General features: G+C 39.3%; 1 protein-coding gene across 1 annotated transcript; it reads right to left on the bottom strand.

Moving 5' to 3' along the window:
* Positions 1 to 1,674: 1,674 nt before the first annotated feature.
* On the bottom strand, positions 1,675 to 19,852 carry usp31 (ubiquitin specific peptidase 31). The gene is made up of 16 exons (XM_035180930.2): positions 18,682 to 19,852; positions 18,056 to 18,190; positions 17,576 to 17,670; positions 17,395 to 17,487; positions 16,159 to 16,294; positions 15,656 to 15,803; positions 15,379 to 15,559; positions 15,111 to 15,222; positions 14,906 to 15,000; positions 13,781 to 13,861; positions 11,736 to 11,865; positions 11,200 to 11,319; positions 10,833 to 11,058; positions 10,573 to 10,731; positions 10,041 to 10,193; positions 1,675 to 8,931 (listed from the first exon to the last, which is right to left on the bottom strand). The coding sequence occupies exons 1-16, from the start codon at positions 19,207 to 19,209 to the stop codon at positions 7,460 to 7,462; spliced, it is 3,864 nt and encodes a 1,287-aa protein (XP_035036821.1). The 5' UTR covers positions 19,210 to 19,852; the 3' UTR covers positions 1,675 to 7,459.
* Positions 19,853 to 20,350: the final 498 nt, after the last annotated feature.

Genomic DNA, 20,350 nt, shown 5'->3' with positions numbered 1-20,350 from the left:
AGAGGAGTAAGATGCTGCTTTGACCCCATTTAAAAGAGCTGAGAAATAAAAGTAAATGACATCCTCAGCAGGAAAACTCTAATAATTCATGTGAGGTGACTGACTGCCCTGTTTCATAGCAACAACATAATGGTGCCAATCAAATATACATTACAATACAAGGGACTGAAGTGCTTTGAACATCCGGCAAAGACGACTGTAGGTGAACAACTGTTGATTATGTTCTTACATCATCAACTCATGTGTTAGACTGAACTGTAAAAGCTGGGATATCTGACTCATGTGAAGAATGGAGAAGTTACCGGCCTCCAAACGAGTCATTTTTAGAGTCAACTGCTTGATCAGAACTAAAGTACTAATGACTTTCTGATCACTTATTATGGAAATTAACTAATAATAATAATAATAAATAATAAAATGCTGAAGTACTGTACTACTTGTACTCCACTGCACATCAAGGTAAAAAAAAATACTACATTATCTGTTAGTAGCCTAATGCTACTTCTGCAATAGTTACTAGTTACTTTACAGATTTAGATGTTTCATATGACATACCATCGTCTTTAAAATGAACATTTGGTAAAATTACATAATGTTGTGGTCAATCAAATAATATTAGATTTATTGATCATTTGATTATTTTGCAGATTTACATGTAAAACATAACATCATCTGCGAAGTAGAATTAATATGGTCCTGTGTGAATGTTTCTTGCATGTTAATCCACCGTCTCAATAAAAACACAAATACAGTAACATCACTTGTATGTAAATACAAATCTTTATCTATTTAAAATAATATATATATTTTAATGTAGGATGTTGAATCAAAAAATATTTTTGCTCAAGTGTCCAAAGCATCGTTGTCGTCCATCTCATCACTTTTTATCTCCTGCCCATCTTGAAACAAATGAATCGCTCTTATCTCATTTGAGACAAACTATTTCAATTAATAGTCCCATTATTCCCTCGAGAACATGAATTTTACTTTTTGTTTTCTCATTAAGACCAAAAAAATAACCCAGCATCCACTTTTCACCCGAGCAGCAGATGTTTCTCCGTCGCTGGAGGTTAAGGTGTTAAATTCTGTCAAGTGGACTGCAAACTGATCTCAGACGTGCTTGCATCTGCAAATCCAAGCTCCTGCATCTCTATATTCTGCAGCCGGGGAAAAGCCTCAAATAATAATCCTGCTGAGAAATTTAGAGCCGCTCATGTACCGCGCAGCCTTGAGGTCTCAGATAATATGCAGTCGGCAGCAGCTAGAGAATAAGCAGTAGATCTGTGTGCTGCTCGTACACTTGGTTTCCAAACTCCAACTGGATCTAAACAGGATAGAGGTTGGATATTTGAACATTAGAATAAAAATGCCTTCATAGTATGTCTCAAGCTGCTAAAGTACAAATTGTGACAAACCTGGACAGTCTTATGAATTTGAAACTGAGGCCACTATTGACTGGTTTCACGTATTACTGGCTCGAGGTGAGATTAACATGTTTTTCTCAAAAATCTGATGTGATACAATAACACACAACTGTACACACTATAATGCTGCACAAGTGAGTCCACATAAACCAACAGTTTCCATAACTGCATGTGTGTATGAGGTCAGGCTGAGGGCCGATTTGTTAGAGAAAAGCTCCCTCTAGTGTAAGAAAAAGCACAACTCAACACAAACAGTTTGAATATTTTTAATCAGATTTTTCATTTTGTACTTGCATGGCTAAACATAGTATATACACATTTGTCTTTTGGAGAAATTATAATAAAAAAGTGCATATATATGATAAAGGAGAAATAAATTAACACAGAAGACTCTGACAATGATGAACTTTAAACTACTGAATTAACAGTTTGCTTAACTGAAAAATTTTTAAAAAGTACACAGAAATAAAAAATAAACACACAAAAGCTGTAACAGAGGCCCTACTGGAAAATTATGTAAAACAAACAATCGGCCTGTTCAAATAATAATATCCTCATGAACTTAATACAGCAAGATGGCCTTAATAAGAAAATAATTCACAATAAATGCAACATTATGTATTTTACAAAATGCTTTATGAACGATGCATTACAAAAAGAACAAGTAAAAGATAAAAAAAAGGTAAAAGCAGAGATGTGCTGTGCATTTAGCACTAATGTCCTTAATGTAATCTAAAAAAAAATAATAAGAGAGACTCATGACATTCATTCATTCTACAGCTCGTTAGTTTCTGTACCGTCCAGATACAAAATAACCGTTACAATTTGTTTCCTTAAGGCTTCTGTAAAGTTTCAATATTATCAGTGTGTAGTGTTTACATATGACAGATGTCCTTGAAAGCCTTGTCTATATGCCCTAAAAAATATATATACACATTTATTAAATTAAAATTCAAAGACAAAGTCTTTTGACTTTATGACTCAACATCTGTCCACCCAGTGTTGCTATTGAGCCACAAAATCTACCGAAGAATCCTAAATCTGTGGCTCAAATGTTTCTCTCACTTTCAGTGGTTATTGCAACTTTGATTTAAGTGGTAAAATATTAAAAACAAGTTGCACGTGATAGACTTCTGACTTCTGCTGAGAAGCCTGTTTGCATTTTAAACATTAGAGTGATTGTTTTATCCCCAGTTCACCGGTTATCAGAAACAAGAGTGGCACCGTTTTAGATCATTTAAAAGTTTGCTGATTAACTGCCCTCTTTGAATAAAAAGCAATAAAAATCACATCCTGATGAAAACAACTGATGTGGCATAAATACTACAAAAAGTACTAACTGAATATTTATATTTGAATGTCATTGTTCATTACATAGTGTAATATAAAACTATAAATTTGCTTTCTTTCTTTATTGCATTGCATTTAGCCATTTATATATATTCATTTGCTTGAGTTGCCTTTATATAAGAGACCGACCACATCTTTGACGCAGCCGCTGCAAGTTTTAAACAGGTTCACAAACCGTTACCACTGAAGTGAAATAATGCAAGGCCTTTTCACAATACATACATACATTAGGCTATGCAGTAACCGCATAGAGATTATCGCATCCTTAGTGTTGTCTCTGCTGGTGTACAACAGTAAATATTTAACATCTTTTCAACAAAAACAAAGAGCGTATAACCTACCAGTGTAGTAGGAGCACCCAGAGAGCACAGATCAGCAGAAATAAACAAAACACAAGATAATGAGGAAAGAATACACGTACAAATGAAATGGTAGAATGCTATAGGAAATTATGGCATTAAATAGATTTCCATATAGGCAAGGTTTTTAAGTTTTTTCCCTTTATCGGAAAGATGAGATACTTTACATTTTCAAAACATTGGAATTGTGTGCAAATGAAGCGATGGAATATACCGGCCATGCTCTGCCTTCTACTGTACACAGCTGCAGACTCTTGCATAGTTAATGAAATGCATGCAATAGCGTTTTCATGCAAATACTGCTTTCCTTAATCATTATCAACTCTGTACATCGACAATGTGTAAAGTGAGTAACTGCAGTGAGGGAAGAGAGTGGGAAATCGTGTTCAAATGCTTTTCTGTTACATTTCGCATTGATTTTTGACATCTTGTTGTGACAGATACGCATTTGGAAGAATGGGAAAAGTACTCATTTGAAGCACAGTACTCGTCTGGTTTTAAATGGAATTTTGAGCTCTCAAAATCAAATCATATTGCAGTTTTTGGTAAAACCTCAGCTTCCTTGCTCCAACTGATGCACATCAATCAATGAGATGATTGCTGGATTATTGCTTTACCACTAGTATGTTGGTCGAAGTAAAAATCTTAAAGTAGGTTTTTGTAGTGATTAAAAGCTACTGGTTGGAAGGTTGCTTGTCACTAAATGAATGCATGTTGCTGTATCTCAATACATATTGACATTCATATTATACGTACAATAATAAAAGATTGTAAAGAACTTGGGCTGCACAATACCAGAGTTGCTCGAGTACGAGCTGCCTGCAGTGAGGATCTCAAACTGAATGTCTAATCAAATTTTACAAGCTGTAAAGAAAAATCTATAAGAATGTTGTGGCTATAATCAAAATTCTTACGGATAAATGTGAAATGGTTGGAAAACAAGGCAATAGGCTGCAGCGTTCAGAATTCAGTTCTGTTCAGGAACAAGGTCAAAAAGGGTTTGGCTGGAACTGGCTACTACAAGTTTGACGTTAAAACCAGCAAACGAGAGTGAAAAACATGAATTACATAAAATAGTCCTGCTTTGATCCAAAGTGCCACGCACGTGTTCCTGATAGATTACAACATATAAAAGAGCAGCTATAGGAAAACCACCTCAATTGAACAATAAGTATGTTATTTTTATGGTGTATGAATTTTTAAACACAACATATACTACATTTTTCATTATGGTGGTCGTAGAAAGTTTTGGGCAACGGGTTACAAGTAAAGTGATGAACACAGACAGAAAAATCCCAGGTCTCCAGCAGGGAACTTTTTACACTTCTCCATACTGTCACATTAGGACAGCACACTCTGTTAAGTCAGGGAAGAATATTTTAATGTCAGTTGTGTTCCTCACCTAACAAGTAACAAGTCACCCGACTCAGACAATTTTTTATTTCGACCCTCTTAAATGTCAGGTTTGTTCTGCGTCTATTTGTTTTCTTTACACATCGCCTCAAAACTTAAGCAAAACATTTGAGTGGAATTTGAGTATTAAGAGTCATCACACTCTTATGTGCCAAATGACAGTTTGCTGTGAATCTTTCAGTGACGAATACTACGTTTTTCTTTAGAAACTGGAAGAATTAAACTCGCCAATCCATCTTTTGCAAGGTGAAGTCGCTACTTTGCACACAGACACTTTACACCTCCTGAGATGTAAAAAAACAAACCAACTCAATTTAGTTTCTACAAGAACAGAACTAAATCAGCTAAAACTCCTATACAGACCTTTTAAATAACATTCTTAAATCTTTAATTGGAGTGGTATTTCCTCTGAAACCATCTGAGAACTAATGTAAACCTGGTTTATGCTACAGAGAAACAGCTGAGAGGAATACTGTAGATTATTTTAACGATAAAATAAAAAGCTGCTTAGTAATGACAAATCCACATTCATTCACTGAAAACATACACTATGCTGGTATCTACTATATGAATATTGCAATTTATTCTACAATGGTAAAGCTTCAGATTCAGGCCAGAATCATTACAGCTGAAGTGAAACTAACCTGCTTCTATCATTATACTGCAAAATTTGCATTAGCCTTGCAGCGCCTGATAGTTGATAAAATTCAGCCATCATGTGATTTTGGACGACTGCTCGCAGACAATACATAGTTCTACGATGAACTAAATGGCTCATTATCGACATCTTATTTCAGCCCGATGAAGGAAAAAAAAAAAAGCACTGTCCTCTCCGATGAGGTACCACAGGTTATTATGATAAACACTGCCAACAGGTTTCTGGCTCACTGATGTTTACGTGGTCACAGTTCTGAACATCAGCATTTGAAAATATGTTCATTTAAGAAACATCAGTGCCAGAAGAGCAGTGGTCTGTTACAGCACCAGGAGGAATGAAGGGATGACCCCTGAAACATTGAGATGAATGTACCCTTTTACCATTTTACGCCTAAAGGCCTGTTGACTCTTTACTTTACGATATGTCTTGAAAACATGTACAGACAACATATTAAAAATGCGATATTTACATTAAGTTTGTGTGTGTGTGTGTGTGTGTGCGTATATTTATATATATATTTATAACTGTTCAGGGTAAGAGGAAACTACTTTATCTATACAAAGTGCAAACAACACAACATTCCTACTCAGTGATGCATACAGTAGTAGACTACTATGTTGCCAAAGGCAATTATTTGTTTCCATGTACAGTACTGAAAGGCGCTTGAGATCATTTTCATGTTGCTATTGGAGAGGAAAATAAATGGGGTTTATACTATATACTTATGTCAATATCTGTACAGAAACATATATATAATTATATATATATAGTTATTTATTTTCAATTTAAAGGGTTTCATTCCAAAACACCATCTCTTCTGAGGAAAAAAAACACACTCAACTTTGATAAGAATCTAATAAAATACATTTCTGTCAAAAAGGTACTAATATTAAACAAAGATAAAGTTTTGCCTCAATTTTTCGTACCAATCCTAATTCTTTTTCTTTGAAAGAGATTTTACCTCTGTACTCCACAAATTGTCTTTTAATGTTAACAATAAAGATTATTATTTTTGTACTGCCATTCCATATTGATCCTAGATACTCTCAAGACAAATATGAAGTAAACCAATGCTATGAGGTGTTTTGAGACAGTGTGTGTTTAGACTGCAGGTTTTAAATCGATCAATGGCCAGTTTGATCAGCTTAAACAACTAATGAAAACTTTATGAATGCTTTGTCACAACTCTTTCGGAATGAAACTCTTTTGTGTGTGTGTACTTGCATTTCTATCTTTGTGAGGACCTGAATATTTGACCTCATGAAGTGAGGCCCTTTGTGTATTTGTATTTCTATCTATGTGAGGACCTGACCTCTCTTTCTGACAAGGACTATTTTGGGGTTAAGACTTGGTTTTAGGTTAGGGGTAGACTTAGGTTAGTTCAGGGGTAAGGGTTGAGTTTAGGTATTTAGTTGTGATGGTTAAGGTAAGGGTTAGGAAATGCATAATGTCCTCACAAAGACAGAAACACAAGTATATGTGCGTTTGTGTGTGAGAGCATATCAAGTTTCAGTATTTGTCCAGAGACCATTATCAATGTTGTGGTTCTCTCCCACTGTTTTTTAGTTTAAAATGCATTATAGAGGAGCAGTGAAGTTTGGGCAGCGTCAACCAACTACTTTTTATCTCACAAAAATGTGAACCTCTATTAATTAAAACGATTTTACGAAACAATAAAAACTGTGCATTGCTGGTGTGTACAAGGTAACACTGTCTCTCATCCTATTGTTAAATGTGCAAGATGCCGCATTTCAAACCAAGGTTTTCTGCCTGAATATTTTTTGAAGTATTCGAATATTTGTCTGAAGGAAAGATAATTGGATTTCAAGATTGCAATGGGGGAATTCTGTCAGCTGTCAAACAGGCTTTGAGTGCTCACGATCAAACTGGTTGTGCTGTACAGCTGAATGCATATAGCATGCTTATGTATCATCCATGCCAGAATACATCTATTACCCTGCCCTGCCAATTCTTAAAGGTGTAACAGGTAACAATACAAAGTACTCCAATAACTCGAACTGTAATTTTACCAGGAGTTTTTGCCACCAAAATATGCAAATGGCTACAGTGCTTTTTATAGAGTTCAGCTATAAATACTCCAATGCTGTTACCAAGAAGTCCTCTATATTCAACGAAAGTGTACACAACCACAACATCCAATGTGTCTCTTTACAAATACATCTGATGCTCTGTGAGACATAGGCACAAAGAAAATAGCTGCAATATGTACGTTCAATATAACTACAATGAGTTTATCATTGAGGCCTCTGTGTTGTACGTGCAGGTGATTGCATGCTAGATGACAGTTTTCGGGAAGATGCCATCCTTTCGAGAGGCTTCTTCCCTTTTGTGGGCGACTTGAGACTTACGTCAGAAGTGGAAGACTTGGACTTGCCTACATTTAGTAGAGTGCGACTGAGAGAGCTGGGGGGCTTGGAAGACTCTTTTGTCTTTGACTTTGTCTCTGTAGATGTTTGTGAAGACACAGCATCTCCTGCCTTACCATTCTCAGCAACGATTTCCTTGGCTTGACCATTTTGCTTGCACGTCCTCTCTGAGGACTTTTTAGCAAGCAAGGAGCTTTTTCCCAAATCAGCCGACCGGCGGCTTTCCCTTTGTCGAAGGGCGCTCTTGAAGAAAGACAACCCTTTTTCCTCAGACTTGCTGTTGCGCTGTAGGTCTTTGGTGGACACGCTTGGTGAACGCAGGCTAGTGACAGAGGAGCTACTGCTTGAACTCCTCACAGATTTCTTTTCAATCTTGTTGCTTTCCCCACTCTTAGAGAGCGAAGAGCGAGCTACTGAGCTGCCTCTGAGATTGTTGACCAGAGGGCTAGTGTGCATAGAATCTCTGCTGTAGCTCCTTTCCACCAGTCGTTTACGACTACTCAGAGTGCTTTTATCTGCGACACTGGAATTTTTATTTGCAGTTGGTGAGGGAGAAGCTGAGGACTGAGGTGTGGATCGGACACATGGCTTATGTTGCGGCGTTGCGTCTAGAGGCTGAATTGCTGCCTTTGTTTTGGAGGGCGTCCCACTGGGTGTTGAGGTGTTTTTCTTGGCGTTTACACTCTTTTCTTTAGTATTGCTCACCTTCTTGCCTTTCACAGGTGTGCTGGAAGACGTCTCAGGGGTGGAGGTTTTATGGGTTGAGCACAAACGCTTTTTGGAAGTTTTCTCTTGCTCCACTTTGCTCTTTGTGGAGCCTGTGGTTTCAGCCTTTGAGGCAAATCCTCCAATGCTGCTCTTTCGTTTCTGTTCTTTGGAGGGCGTCGCTTGGGCAGGTAGTATGTTTTGGTCTATAGCTGTAATCTGGTTGTTGTTTTCAGTTGGCTCATTTTTGGTGCCCTTCTTTTCCACTGGAGTGGGAGCCCTGCAGTACACCATGTCTAGGAACTGCTTATTGTTGTCCTGGTCACTTAAGTTGCTCTCCATCATCGACAACGGAGTCCTGCTGCCAAAGTAGCGTTCATGTCGACTATAGCTGCCAAAACACGAAGTGGAAACCTTGTCATCGCAGGCCTCTCCTATCCTCTCTAGAGGAGGTGAGCATCGAGAGTCGAGGGAGAACCGTGAGGGCGAGTTGGATCTCATATGAAGCTTCGCAGAAAGAGACCAAGATGGTTTTATCCCACTGTCGCTGAAGGCTAAAGGACTAGCGATGGATGACCTGGAAGACGAGCTCTGATGCTGAATGCTCCTCACAAAAGGGCGGGCAGAGAATCCTCCTAAAAACAGGGAATTATTTCAGAAAGAACTTCATTTGTTGTTAAATCCTCTACAGAGACGCATACACAGCACTATTGGCTGTCTGACTTATAGCTCAACTGGACTTAAAGTGCTGCAGCAAACCTTGAACTAATCCAAAATACAACAACTTTAAACCAACTGCTATTTCAACACTTCTAAAAATAACATGAAACCCTGTTTTTCATCCCCCATTTTCATTTGTTCAGAGCTGTTTCAAATTTGTGTCATAAGACATTTAATTCACTTATTACATGAACTTGTACATTTAAGTTAGTTGTATATTATTATTGTTAATAATGACTACTAATGATAAGTTGTTGCCATAATTCAATATTTTGGAAATCAACATATAAAAAATGGCTGCATAGCAAAATGCATTAAATAAATAATATGTATTCTCTATTGAGAGATCTGTTAAAGCTGCAGATAAACACCAGTTTGCCTGGCCAACATTTGTGGGACTATACTAACCCTGTATTCTGGAGGGTTACATAAAGCCTACATTTATATTAACCACAAACAGCAGCTCAAGCCAACATCGGCCTCACTTTCAATTCATTTTGAAATTCAAGGTTTCTTGCTCTGCAGAGCGTGTTGTCTTGTTTGTCTTCTTCTTCTATCTCGCACTATTGTTTTTGTATTCTCTTAAGAATCTCTTTTCTGACTTAAAAAAAAAAACTTTCTTGCATCTTTGCATACCAAGAGAAATATTGTCAGTGGAAGCAGAATTGCACTCTTGGTACAAAGGTTTGTGTTGCTCATTTCAGTGGAATACACCGAGCAACAATGTAAACCTGGATCTTTGAAGACATTTCCTTTAATCATTTAGGTCTATTACAAACTGTCTGCTATGCATATTTTTTTTTTTTTACTTAGTTTCTAAATTTAATTTTACAAACATCTAGCATTATTTAAAGTTCAAACTAAAAAGCCTAAACTTTCAAATATGAGTCAGATTTGACAGGAGTGTGCTTTTTATAAAAAATTTAAATGAAGCAGCATGATAAAGAAATACAGTCTCATCCGACAACTGTAATACAATATAATAATAACAGTTAAAGGAAAAAAATATCAGCATCTGTCTTACCATCATCCTCACTGCGTTCCACTGGAAACTCAACCGACTCGGCCAGTGAAGCCAGAGAGGTGCGTCTGGACGAGGCTCCAGAGGCCAAGCTAGCAGGCCTGCTGCCAGGCAACCTGTTGATCCAGTGGTCACACAGGGAGGAACTAGTGGAACCTGTGTAAAAGACAATTATTTGAATTGTTTAGAGCCCTGATGAAGCAGTCTACTTAGTTACTTTCTTCAGATAATATGACAAATGCTCTGTGGATATGTGGTAGCTGATGCATTAAAACATACATTAAAATTGTAATTGCTCAGAAGCAGAATAAGGATTTATTCTAATTAAGAATAGTCTTGTTCCCGGGCTTCAAAGCACAATGGATAAATACACCACATTAAAGAACATTACAATGTTAGTTTCTCTCTATTACTCATCATAAAAGCAAAACCTTTTGCCACAGTGTAATCTACATGTATTGTTCATGCAAATCTTGCATTAGAATTACACTTAGCATTCACACAGGTTTTCATTACAATATGAGTGGGCACTGACCAGCAACAGAGCTGTTGGCCGACCAGGAGGGAATGACTGTCCTCCTCTGGTAGAAGAGTATATAGGCCGTCTGCTGACACACGTCATCGTCAGCTACTGGGGAAACCTCACTGTCATCAAAGCAGTACCACTGACCATCAATGGAGTTCTTGCAGTAAGCTGTACACAAAAAAAAGAAATCGAAAAAAAATTGGATGATGAGCCAAAACTTCCTGACAACTTTTATATATCACCTTTAAACTGCTGCAACTCTGTATTACCAGTGTAGTGGCCTCCGTGCATATTCCCATGGTGGTTGCACACAGCATAGAGGTCATAAAGGTAGTCATCAGGGTTTCTTCCCAGGCCATAGGGTCTCCTCCATGGCGACCAATGGGAAGGTAAACTCCAGCTGCTCTGACTCCTCTTCACCACATGAGGTGCCATGTCCATGCCCATCAATGGGAACCGCACCATGTTCTGCATCTTTACCCTCCGGTCCCCCTCCTTAGAGAAAGCGCATTTTAGGTTTATTCCCAAAATAAGAAATGTGGTTTGATATCTGTGACCATTGTGCCAAAAATAATTGTTGCTGCTGTAGATAATCAGAGAGTCCCATTTTTTATTTATTTAAATGAGCTGAAGTACCTGTCTGAACCTCTTGAGATGCAGTATGAGTACATCCGGCAGCGTCCACAGGCTGAGCTTAATGCGGCCCTGCTGCAGCTGCTTGCAGTGGGGACAGCGCCAGGCATCGTCTGGGGCCAGCTGAGACACACAAACACACCAATCAGCAGCCATCAAGGACGAGCTCTGACCACACTGCTTGTAAAAGGAGGCCCCAAGTTTTCCACTCGCTCCTCTCCGGTCTCCTCTAGAACATTTACAGGCGAGTTAAACCACCATGTGTGTGTAGGTCCATTCCCAGAATCCAACCTTATTAGTCAAATAAGTCAAAGTCAAATATACGGTAAAATTCAAGTGAAAGGCTTTTTAAACTTTAGTAGAAGAACAATAAACCATCGGGGAGGAGACATATGTGAGGTTATACTTCAAAATATACCACTGATATGTGCAGAGGCAAAGCTAAGATTTATTTTATCATGTCAAACCACTGACCCTGCAGTAATGGACCGTGTGTATTAGTATGCGTGTACCAGCTATAAGTCTGATCGAAATGTTACCTGCTCCTCCTTCGTGTAGAGCTGAAAGCACTGAGCGAGGGTGCAGGCCTGCGGCTGGTGATGGTGTTCTCTGTGCAGATACACACTCTCAGCATCGGGAATATACTCCTCCTCAGTGTGTCCAAACAGACTGTGGGAGTAGGAAGCACAGTCATCCCGTCATTCAACAGCTTAGTCATGCGAGGATCGTAGGAATCTGCCTCGAGATTTTGTGTGTTTCCCTATTTCTAAATCATTTGTTTTAAAAGATTACAATAATGCAGTTTGTTATATATAGTAATACTTTTGATGATAATACTGTGAAACTGTGAGATTTGGGTAGTGCAGCAGCACTAAATCGGCTTTGAATGGCATCACAGACAAATACCTGCACAAACATTAAATGGAGCAATGGTTGCGAGCTTGTTCAGGCAGCCAACTCGAGCTGCGCTGCTGTAATCATGTGACATACCTCACTCTCCACAACCCTCTATAATACACACCCTCCCAATATGGCGGTCTATTTAAGCTGCAAAGATTTCCGATAGCTCCCTTTGCTTGTTAATGCCTCTGCTGCCCTGCATCCGTATCGACGCCTGTCGAGTCAGTCCCTCCACCACCCCAGCATCAACCTTTCGACTCCGACGAGGGGATTAAAGATCAAACTCTCTATGTTCTGCTGCTGCAATAAACATTTCAAACATGAGTTGTCAGACTGAACTATATAAATGAATGAAAAGATTCAATCACAAGCAATATTCTGCACATCTCTGCCATGAAAAGTGTTGTCAAGCCATGACTTCTGAAGAAGTATGCATGTGTGTATTAACCACACAACAAAGTAAATAGCTTAAGTGAGGGAATAAGAGCAGACGTGTTGATTGTGTAGGTGGAACTGCAGACATTTATATTACAAAAGCAAATTGTGTGAAGGGGAAAATAGTGGGAGGTACATTCAAGAGCTTCGAAGAGGTTGAGTCTTGTAAACCAGCCTTTGTTTGAGGTGTTGCAGTACTTTGTCGTTTCAGAAATCAATGAATCAGTGAATGTTCAAATATCAATTTAAGTGAAATGGTGCAACACCTTTTACTGTAAAACTGAGTCTTTAAACGACAGAGGAAGGTGCAGTGACACATGTGCAACTTGAAGTTTGTGACTGTGGCAAGTAGTAAGTGTGGCAATAAGCAGTGACTAAATGTTGAGAAACTGACGATGACGATGTTAAAGATTAAAATTTGGCAACATTTTGGCTTTGGGTTGTGGCTGACTCTTGACTGTTTTCCTTCCTCTATCATGGCTGACACATACTAGAGTTAGGCCAATGGCCTCCAGCCATTACGATATTGTGGCCAGCATTGTGACCCCCCCCCCCAAAAAAAGCTGTTATTGTCAAGACTAAAGTTCAAGTCTTACGGCAGAAAACTTTGACGTCTTTTGAACACAGCCCTGAAAGTTTATTCATGGTATCGGTGCAGAGTTTTTAGGTCAGGTGCTGCAACATGGCTATGACTGCCACACAACTTTTCTGAAAGGGAAATTTTAGCACTATTGCTCAAAGTCATCTTTAAAAAGGGGGAAAAATTGAGAGTCCGTGGTTTTATCTTCTTCAAGACATAAGCAAGAAAACTAAAGGCAAATAATGTAAGGAAAAAGTGTATTATAGTGCTCGTCGCTTGTTAAGACAACTCAGAAGGAGTTGTGTCTGCATTACCTACTGAGGACCTAAACAAGACTGACAGTCAAGTATTTGAAAGCATAATTTATGTGTAACTATTTAATATCAAATGTCTGTGATCGTGTTGTGGATATTTTTATGTATTTAATGAATTACTTTTAATAAAATTACAATAAAATAAAACATTCACTGGTTTATCTTGTTCTTCCAAACAAACACTATGGTTTGATTAAATTTCTCCCAAATTAATAGTTATGAAACAAAGTATTTGGAATTTAATATGTTGATCCAAATGTAGATTAAAACAAACAAATGTCCAAATGCAGCTTCCTATAATTGTGTGTAGATGAAACAACATGAAAGACAGACAATATGAATCTTTGTCACTCACTAGTCCTTCGTCTCTTTGTCCCACTCTACCACTATCTTCACATGTGGTGGTCCTCCTCCTTGTCCACAGGACTTGTACGCTCTGTGACGGAAACAAATGAAGTTATTTCGGCGGGTGAGATTTATAAATTGGATTTTATACCTTTGTCATTTATGTCACTGTGGGCAGTGAAAAGCTTTTTGTGGTTGTGTGCCTCACAATGCACGAGCAATTTGAAACCGGCTCAGTGTGTGGGAATTTTTAATCAAATATGACCTAACAAAATGACATGATTCGGCTCCTGTAAAAGAACTGGCAAAAAACATTTCTGCTGCAGTTTCTTTTTGTAGTTATATGATTGTGTTTATAACAGACAATAACGTAACAGACATAACGTTTCAGTTGTTATGAAGACACCTACTGATCGTTCATAGCAATGAACTAAACAACTATGATTTCACTTTGATTCACACACCTTTATGGACGAGCAATGTTGTAACTTGCTCTTTTATTAGGAACTTATGTGGGTTATAGGCCAAACTTGCTAAACTGGCGTGTTGAGAAACTGTCGAGAATCCTGTTAGGGCATGTCATCCAACCAGGTCTCTGAGAGAATCAGAACTACCGTACGTGGATATAATTGTGACCTCACCCAGTTACCCTGCAAGATTTTCTCATCCTTTGTGTTCATGTGTAAACTGTGTTCATGTGTAAACAGTGTTTGCTTTGTTTTGCGTCAACATCATTTTCACCTTTCACTGACATTAATGCTGAGGATGTTCTGGGAAAAAGCACAGAATGGAGAGGAAACTTTCCCCCTCCAAAAAATGACAGTTTTGCTTAAGTTACTGTACTACTACACCACAAACATTCAGATTTCACACACTGGTGTCAAATATCTTTTTGTGGTTTTGTTTGGCCACATCACACTGGATGAAATGTCTGGCTGGATCTGACTGAGCGTTTTTTCCAGCTTTTCAACATTAATGGAAATGAGAAGTACAATGTAAATAGCCTGGGATTTATGATATCAAACACTCTATTCACATATACATAGTATGTTAGGAGAGGTAACATTGTTTGATTGTTCTAAAAGTAACTGCTGTATAACTTTTTGGTCAAATCACATAAAATATCCAAACTGACCTTTCCACAGTCGGGTGACACAGTGGTCGCTCATCTTGGGGAAGGAGGTAGGTTATACCAACAACGCCAACCACCCGAAGACTGAAAGGTCCCACCTGCACAAAGAGACACCATTTAAAATAAATCTGTGAGACCAGTACATATGACAAAGATGGCATATTTTTTCCATTCCGTTTAGGACGTTGCCTGTTTGTTGCTCCTTTACCTGAATATAGACCCCAGGCCTCAAGAGATGACGCATTTTCTCCAGGATCTCTTTTTGGAGACCGTCCCAGGTCACCGTGCGCTCCATGTACAGTACAAAAGGCAGGCCGAACCTAAAACCACACAATGCACTATTAGAAGTTATCAATTCCTCCTCTACGCTTTAATTGTGTTATATTGATAGCCAAATCTTTATTATTTACAAGAAAAGAAAACGTATTAAATATTCAATATCAATCGCAGAACAGAATGTATTTTGATTGTAGTACCTCTTTCCTTGGTGACCAGTACAGGCTCTGTTACACACCAACAGGATAATCTTTTCTGGTCCAAGGTTTTTATTGGGTGATGCAGTAACAGGAGTCATGGCCCCCTGCATGAACGATGAAGTCCTGCTGATTTCAGTCCCATACTTCAAGTTGTTGTGGTTCAGGTTTGCAAGGAGACTTCCTGTGATAAGATTCAAAAGGCAAGTCTGGTTAGATTCTGATCCAATAGTGTCATTTGAAAACGAAGAACATTTGCGAAATATGAAGAAAGCGTCACCTCTCTTTGTGCGTAAATTTTCCAGTTTGAAGGTCTCTGGTGTCTCAAAGGCAAAGATGGAATCGCTCTCTTGAATGATCTCAAGATCATCGTCGTCATCACAAAATGAGCGATGGAAGCCATCATAGTACATTTCAGTCAAAACAAACTGAAAAAAGAAGAAACATAAATCTAAAAATATGTACCACTCCAATAAGAAATTGCTTCCCCATTATTATTCCAAATAAACACAGACATCTCAAGATCACTTCTTATCCCACCTTGGCTGTCGGTGACATTTACTCTCATGGCATTTTCACCCTTTTGCTTTTCATCAATGTTAGCACTCAGTCGTTGATGCCCTCAGGACAAATGTGTATATAAAATCGTTTCTTCTCCAACAGTGTATTGAGCTCCCTCTTAGAGAAACCTAGCTTTATAAGAAACTGGTGCAGCCTCGCAGTGTGACTGTAAAACAGTCTCACTGTGACAGACCCTGAGCTAATAAGTGATAGAAATGTCACCTGGTCCATTGGGATCTTGGTCTCACGTGACACAGCATCTCGGAGGCGATAGACGGTGCTGTTGAGGGGAACAGCAACTCCAATCCTCATACAGTGAGAGTACTTCCCCTGGTAGACCACTGTCACATACAGGGGCCTGGCAAAGAGAGGGTAATCATTTACTAGACATGTATGGATTATTTTTTATTATACTGTAACCACAAGAACAGCTTGACATATGCTCTGCAAAACAACAACAACAAAGATTTTGTAATATTTCTTTCCTTTTTATTACCTGCACTGCACAAAGCCTAAAATGAACTCAGTGTTATTCTGCTTTCAAAATTCTATGTCCGCGCCAGGGCTCCAGAGGGCACATGCGACCAAAAATCTGTTAACTGAGACTAACAATTGTGCTTGGTCCCACCAGTGCGCCAAACATTAGTCGGGTGTGTCTCTGTATTTGATCGAGTCACTCATCACAAGTTATTAGGACCTGAACAGTTTGTTTGACACATATTTAAACACATTGAAAATGTGACGAACACACACACACACAAAAGCCTAGGCGAAATGCTGTAATACTAACCTTACTACTATGCAAAGATAAAGCTCATCTAAATAATCACCATCCAGTTTACTGAGCTGGTAACATATACCCTGTGAAGATTGAGCAAAAGCAATTTTTGTAAACAGAACCAGAGTCTGTTTTATTTATTGTTTTGGTTGTCTGTGGTTAATGTTTTATTCATTTTAACATCCTAAATAACATTCTCATTCAAATGTCAGACTGAATATTATTTAGAAATAGGTTAATTGCTCTTTGACAGGGTGTACTAGCATGATTATGCAATAATATAATAATTACACAGCCATATATATATATATATATATATATACTGTCAATCAAAGGTATAATAGGTGTATTATTGTGGAGCAAAAATGTGCAGTGAAAAATTGCAACCAATGTAAAAAGTTAGTTTAACATTGTGACTGAGCACAGTGGACTGTTGCTCCCCCTACACCCTCAACATCACCGCCAAACCAGGTTACATTCTTCCTTAACCACACACAGAGGTTTTTGCTTCAGGTCCTTGTGAACTTGTCAACACACACACACACGCACACATCAATGAAAGGTGTCACCTTGTTGAAGAACTTCCACACACTGTGTTTGCTTATATAATAGAAAAGGAAGCAGAACCAACATACTGCACATTTTTTGAAAGCTGTAGCTCAGCTCAGGTGTGCACTCACCGTGTGTGTGGGAGTGGGATCGGTAAGGAGATGCAGAGGAAGGGATCGAACGTATTGCTCTGCTTTTGGCAATGTGGGCAGGTTAGAGATGACCTGTGTGGAAAATAAAATCTCTTACTATAGCAAATACCATGGGCATACTGTAAAAAAAAAACGGACTTCTACAGGCCAAAAAACCTACCTGTACTGAGCCTGGAACAGTTCTTGTACAAACGACCCAGCAGAGAGAGGTAGAGAAGGCTCTTCTATGCTTTCATCATCTTCTTCAATAGGGGGCTGAACAAACAAACAAACAGGTTTTATGAGTCAGATTTAAAAGTCACGAAAAAAAACAGACTATCAGGGTTCATAATCTAGCATTAAAGCCAGAAAGCCTTCACATACTCTGTTATTCACTCGTACCATTTAATCAAGAGGAAACAAGACGAGGCAAGTCTGGTTCAACTGCACTGTGAGAGCAAGTCATTCGTGAGAAACACTGAGTCACAGAAATTATTTGAACACCTGTGAAATAAAATGCAATGCAGCAAATTACAGGTGTGTGGGGCTGAGCAATGGTTGAGCAACTTGGGAAAAGTATTCATTCATCAACACTACCACACACAGTCAATACGTTTGAATAAAAAACAGAGGATTAGAGGAGCCTCCAACAAACACACACCTTTATAGCAGGCCTGCTGTTGGGGTTGACTGTGTTGAGGTCCTCGTGCACTCTGTCCAGCAGCCACAGCAGAAACTCCTGAGCATCGTGCTGAGAGTTCCCTTTAAACTGAGTGGCATTCTTTGACACCGCGTTCTGCAACAAAACGTGCGACACAAAGGTTACAATGAATGCTCGGTGACAAAAATGTTACATTAGCAGCAGCAGGAAATGTGTCATTGTCTCCATGCATTTCCACAGATATTGAACCAATGTGAATAGGCACAAATGTCTTATGATGACACAGGATTCACGTGAAGAATCATCATGTAGATAGTGTGTTTTCCACCAATGACATTTAAATAAATTATTATCGTTAGTAATTCGTTACTGAATTTACTTTACCGAAACGAGAATCTGCTGTGATTTTCTTCTCCGATTCATCAACTTAACATAATTACCCAAGTTGGTAACATGCAAATGAATTAGGTTTGTTCAAATTAAAGTTAACAAGCTAGATTACCACAGTTGATAACTTTGATTTAGTTTGTCTGTCACCTGAAGTATTTTCTTTTAACATGACAGTCATTCTTAACGTCCACATGTGACAGCATCTTGCCTGGTGTGATCATTCATGCCCCTCTTACCTTGAAGTCTCTGCTGTGCTGTGGAGTGTATTCAAACGTCCATAAAGCCCGCACAAGTCCCGACAGCTGCTCCGTGACCTCTCCTTTGGCCAGGGGACCCTTCCTCTGCAGGTGTAGGCCATTAGTCTTCGGTTTGTCCCCGTCCTCCCCCTCCTCGCCTTTGTAGTGCTCCAGAACCAGGTACTCCGCGAAGAGTTCAGTGTTGCTGAGGCACTGCAGGATCGCATTCATGAAGCAGGTATTCCCGTGGTTTTTGAGCCCTGACACTCCGGGGACCCTGTCTCCGGACAGGAACCCCCCCAGGTCCCCATCGTCCATGGGCACATCTTTGCTCCCGGGTTTAAACGTGGAGAACCCTCCATCGTCCTTGTCATCCTCTGCTTGTATTTCCGATCCAAAGTGGGATAAGGCTGTCAGGGTCCTCAGGAATCTGCTCATGAAACTGCCCACGGATCGCACAGAGCCTCGCCTGAACAGCTTCTTGCTGAAGCTCGACTTCTTGTCCTTGGTGGCGGCTTTGCAAGACATGATTTCTCTGTGACAGGCGAACAAGTCAAATGTCTGGGATGCGCAGCGCGAGGTCCATCACAGCGGCTCCCACATGCAGCTCCATCCCCGGAATGTTTACACAGCAATAACGTCCACGAGGTACCGTTAAAGACGTGGAAACTAGTATTAGCGGGCGGTCACATTTTAATCAAGGTCTCCTCTTGTAACGCAGACACGCAGCAGATGTTTATTTTCACTTGTAAATTAACGTCAGCATTTCGTGCACCGCAAAGCTAACGTACCGACTGCGACCAGTTACGTAAAAAGCGTGAGCATTTCTCCGATCGGCGGGCCAATGTCTGAAATTACCTTGTTCTTTGCGGTTCAACTTCCTGCCCCGCAGCAATGAATCGACATCGGTTCTGTCGAAAGCTCGGACAGCGGTGTTAGCTCCCCGGGCTAATGCTAGCGCCAGATACAATAACAAGAGCCGCAGAGACAGCGACAGTCTCCTTCAGCGAGCGTGTCCCCGTTCAGCAGAAACAGAGAGTCCGCCATGATGTGCAGGTAACTCCAGCTGAAGTCAAGACCGAGTCCGACGGGATGTAAATCTCACATTTCTCACATATTTGGAGGCACATTCGGGCTAAAATACCACATAGCGTTTTCGCGTTTTCACTTCTTCTTCTTCTTCGTCTTCTTCTTGTTTGTGTTGGCAGCTGGTCGGCGAGTTTGCAGCTACACAAGCGCCCCCTATTGGGCTGGAGCCAGAGCAGCCGCCTGTCTGTGTTATATTATGGACATTAAAATATTATATTATATTATATTATATAAGTGGTGCATACTGACTAATGTCCCTTTTAAGTATAAAGTTGTCACTTTAAGGAAGTAGCACCTGGTCACCAGAATCAGGACAGTCAACAAATAATCAATTACACTTATTAACCTAAAGTAACAATAAGTAGGTTTTTTATTAGCGTCACATAAAGGCCTCTAACGGGTTTATACTATAAATAGAGTGGCCCCTTGTTCTGATTTTGCATTACAATCATAAACTTCTTTTGCACTTATTATAATTGTGTGGCCCTGGAGGTTAACCTAGGACACAAGCATTACCCTGGCTATAACAGCCTTGTTCCCATTATAAAGTAAATTGTAGATACTGATCATTTACATGCAC

The sequence above is a fragment of the Hippoglossus stenolepis genome, chromosome 16 (genome assembly GCF_022539355.2).
Source record: "Hippoglossus stenolepis isolate QCI-W04-F060 chromosome 16, HSTE1.2, whole genome shotgun sequence".
NCBI classification, from domain to species: domain Eukaryota; kingdom Metazoa; phylum Chordata; class Actinopteri; order Pleuronectiformes; family Pleuronectidae; genus Hippoglossus; species Hippoglossus stenolepis.
The sequence above is the reverse complement of the archived record's forward strand: the minus strand, read 5'-3'. Positions and strand labels throughout refer to the sequence as shown.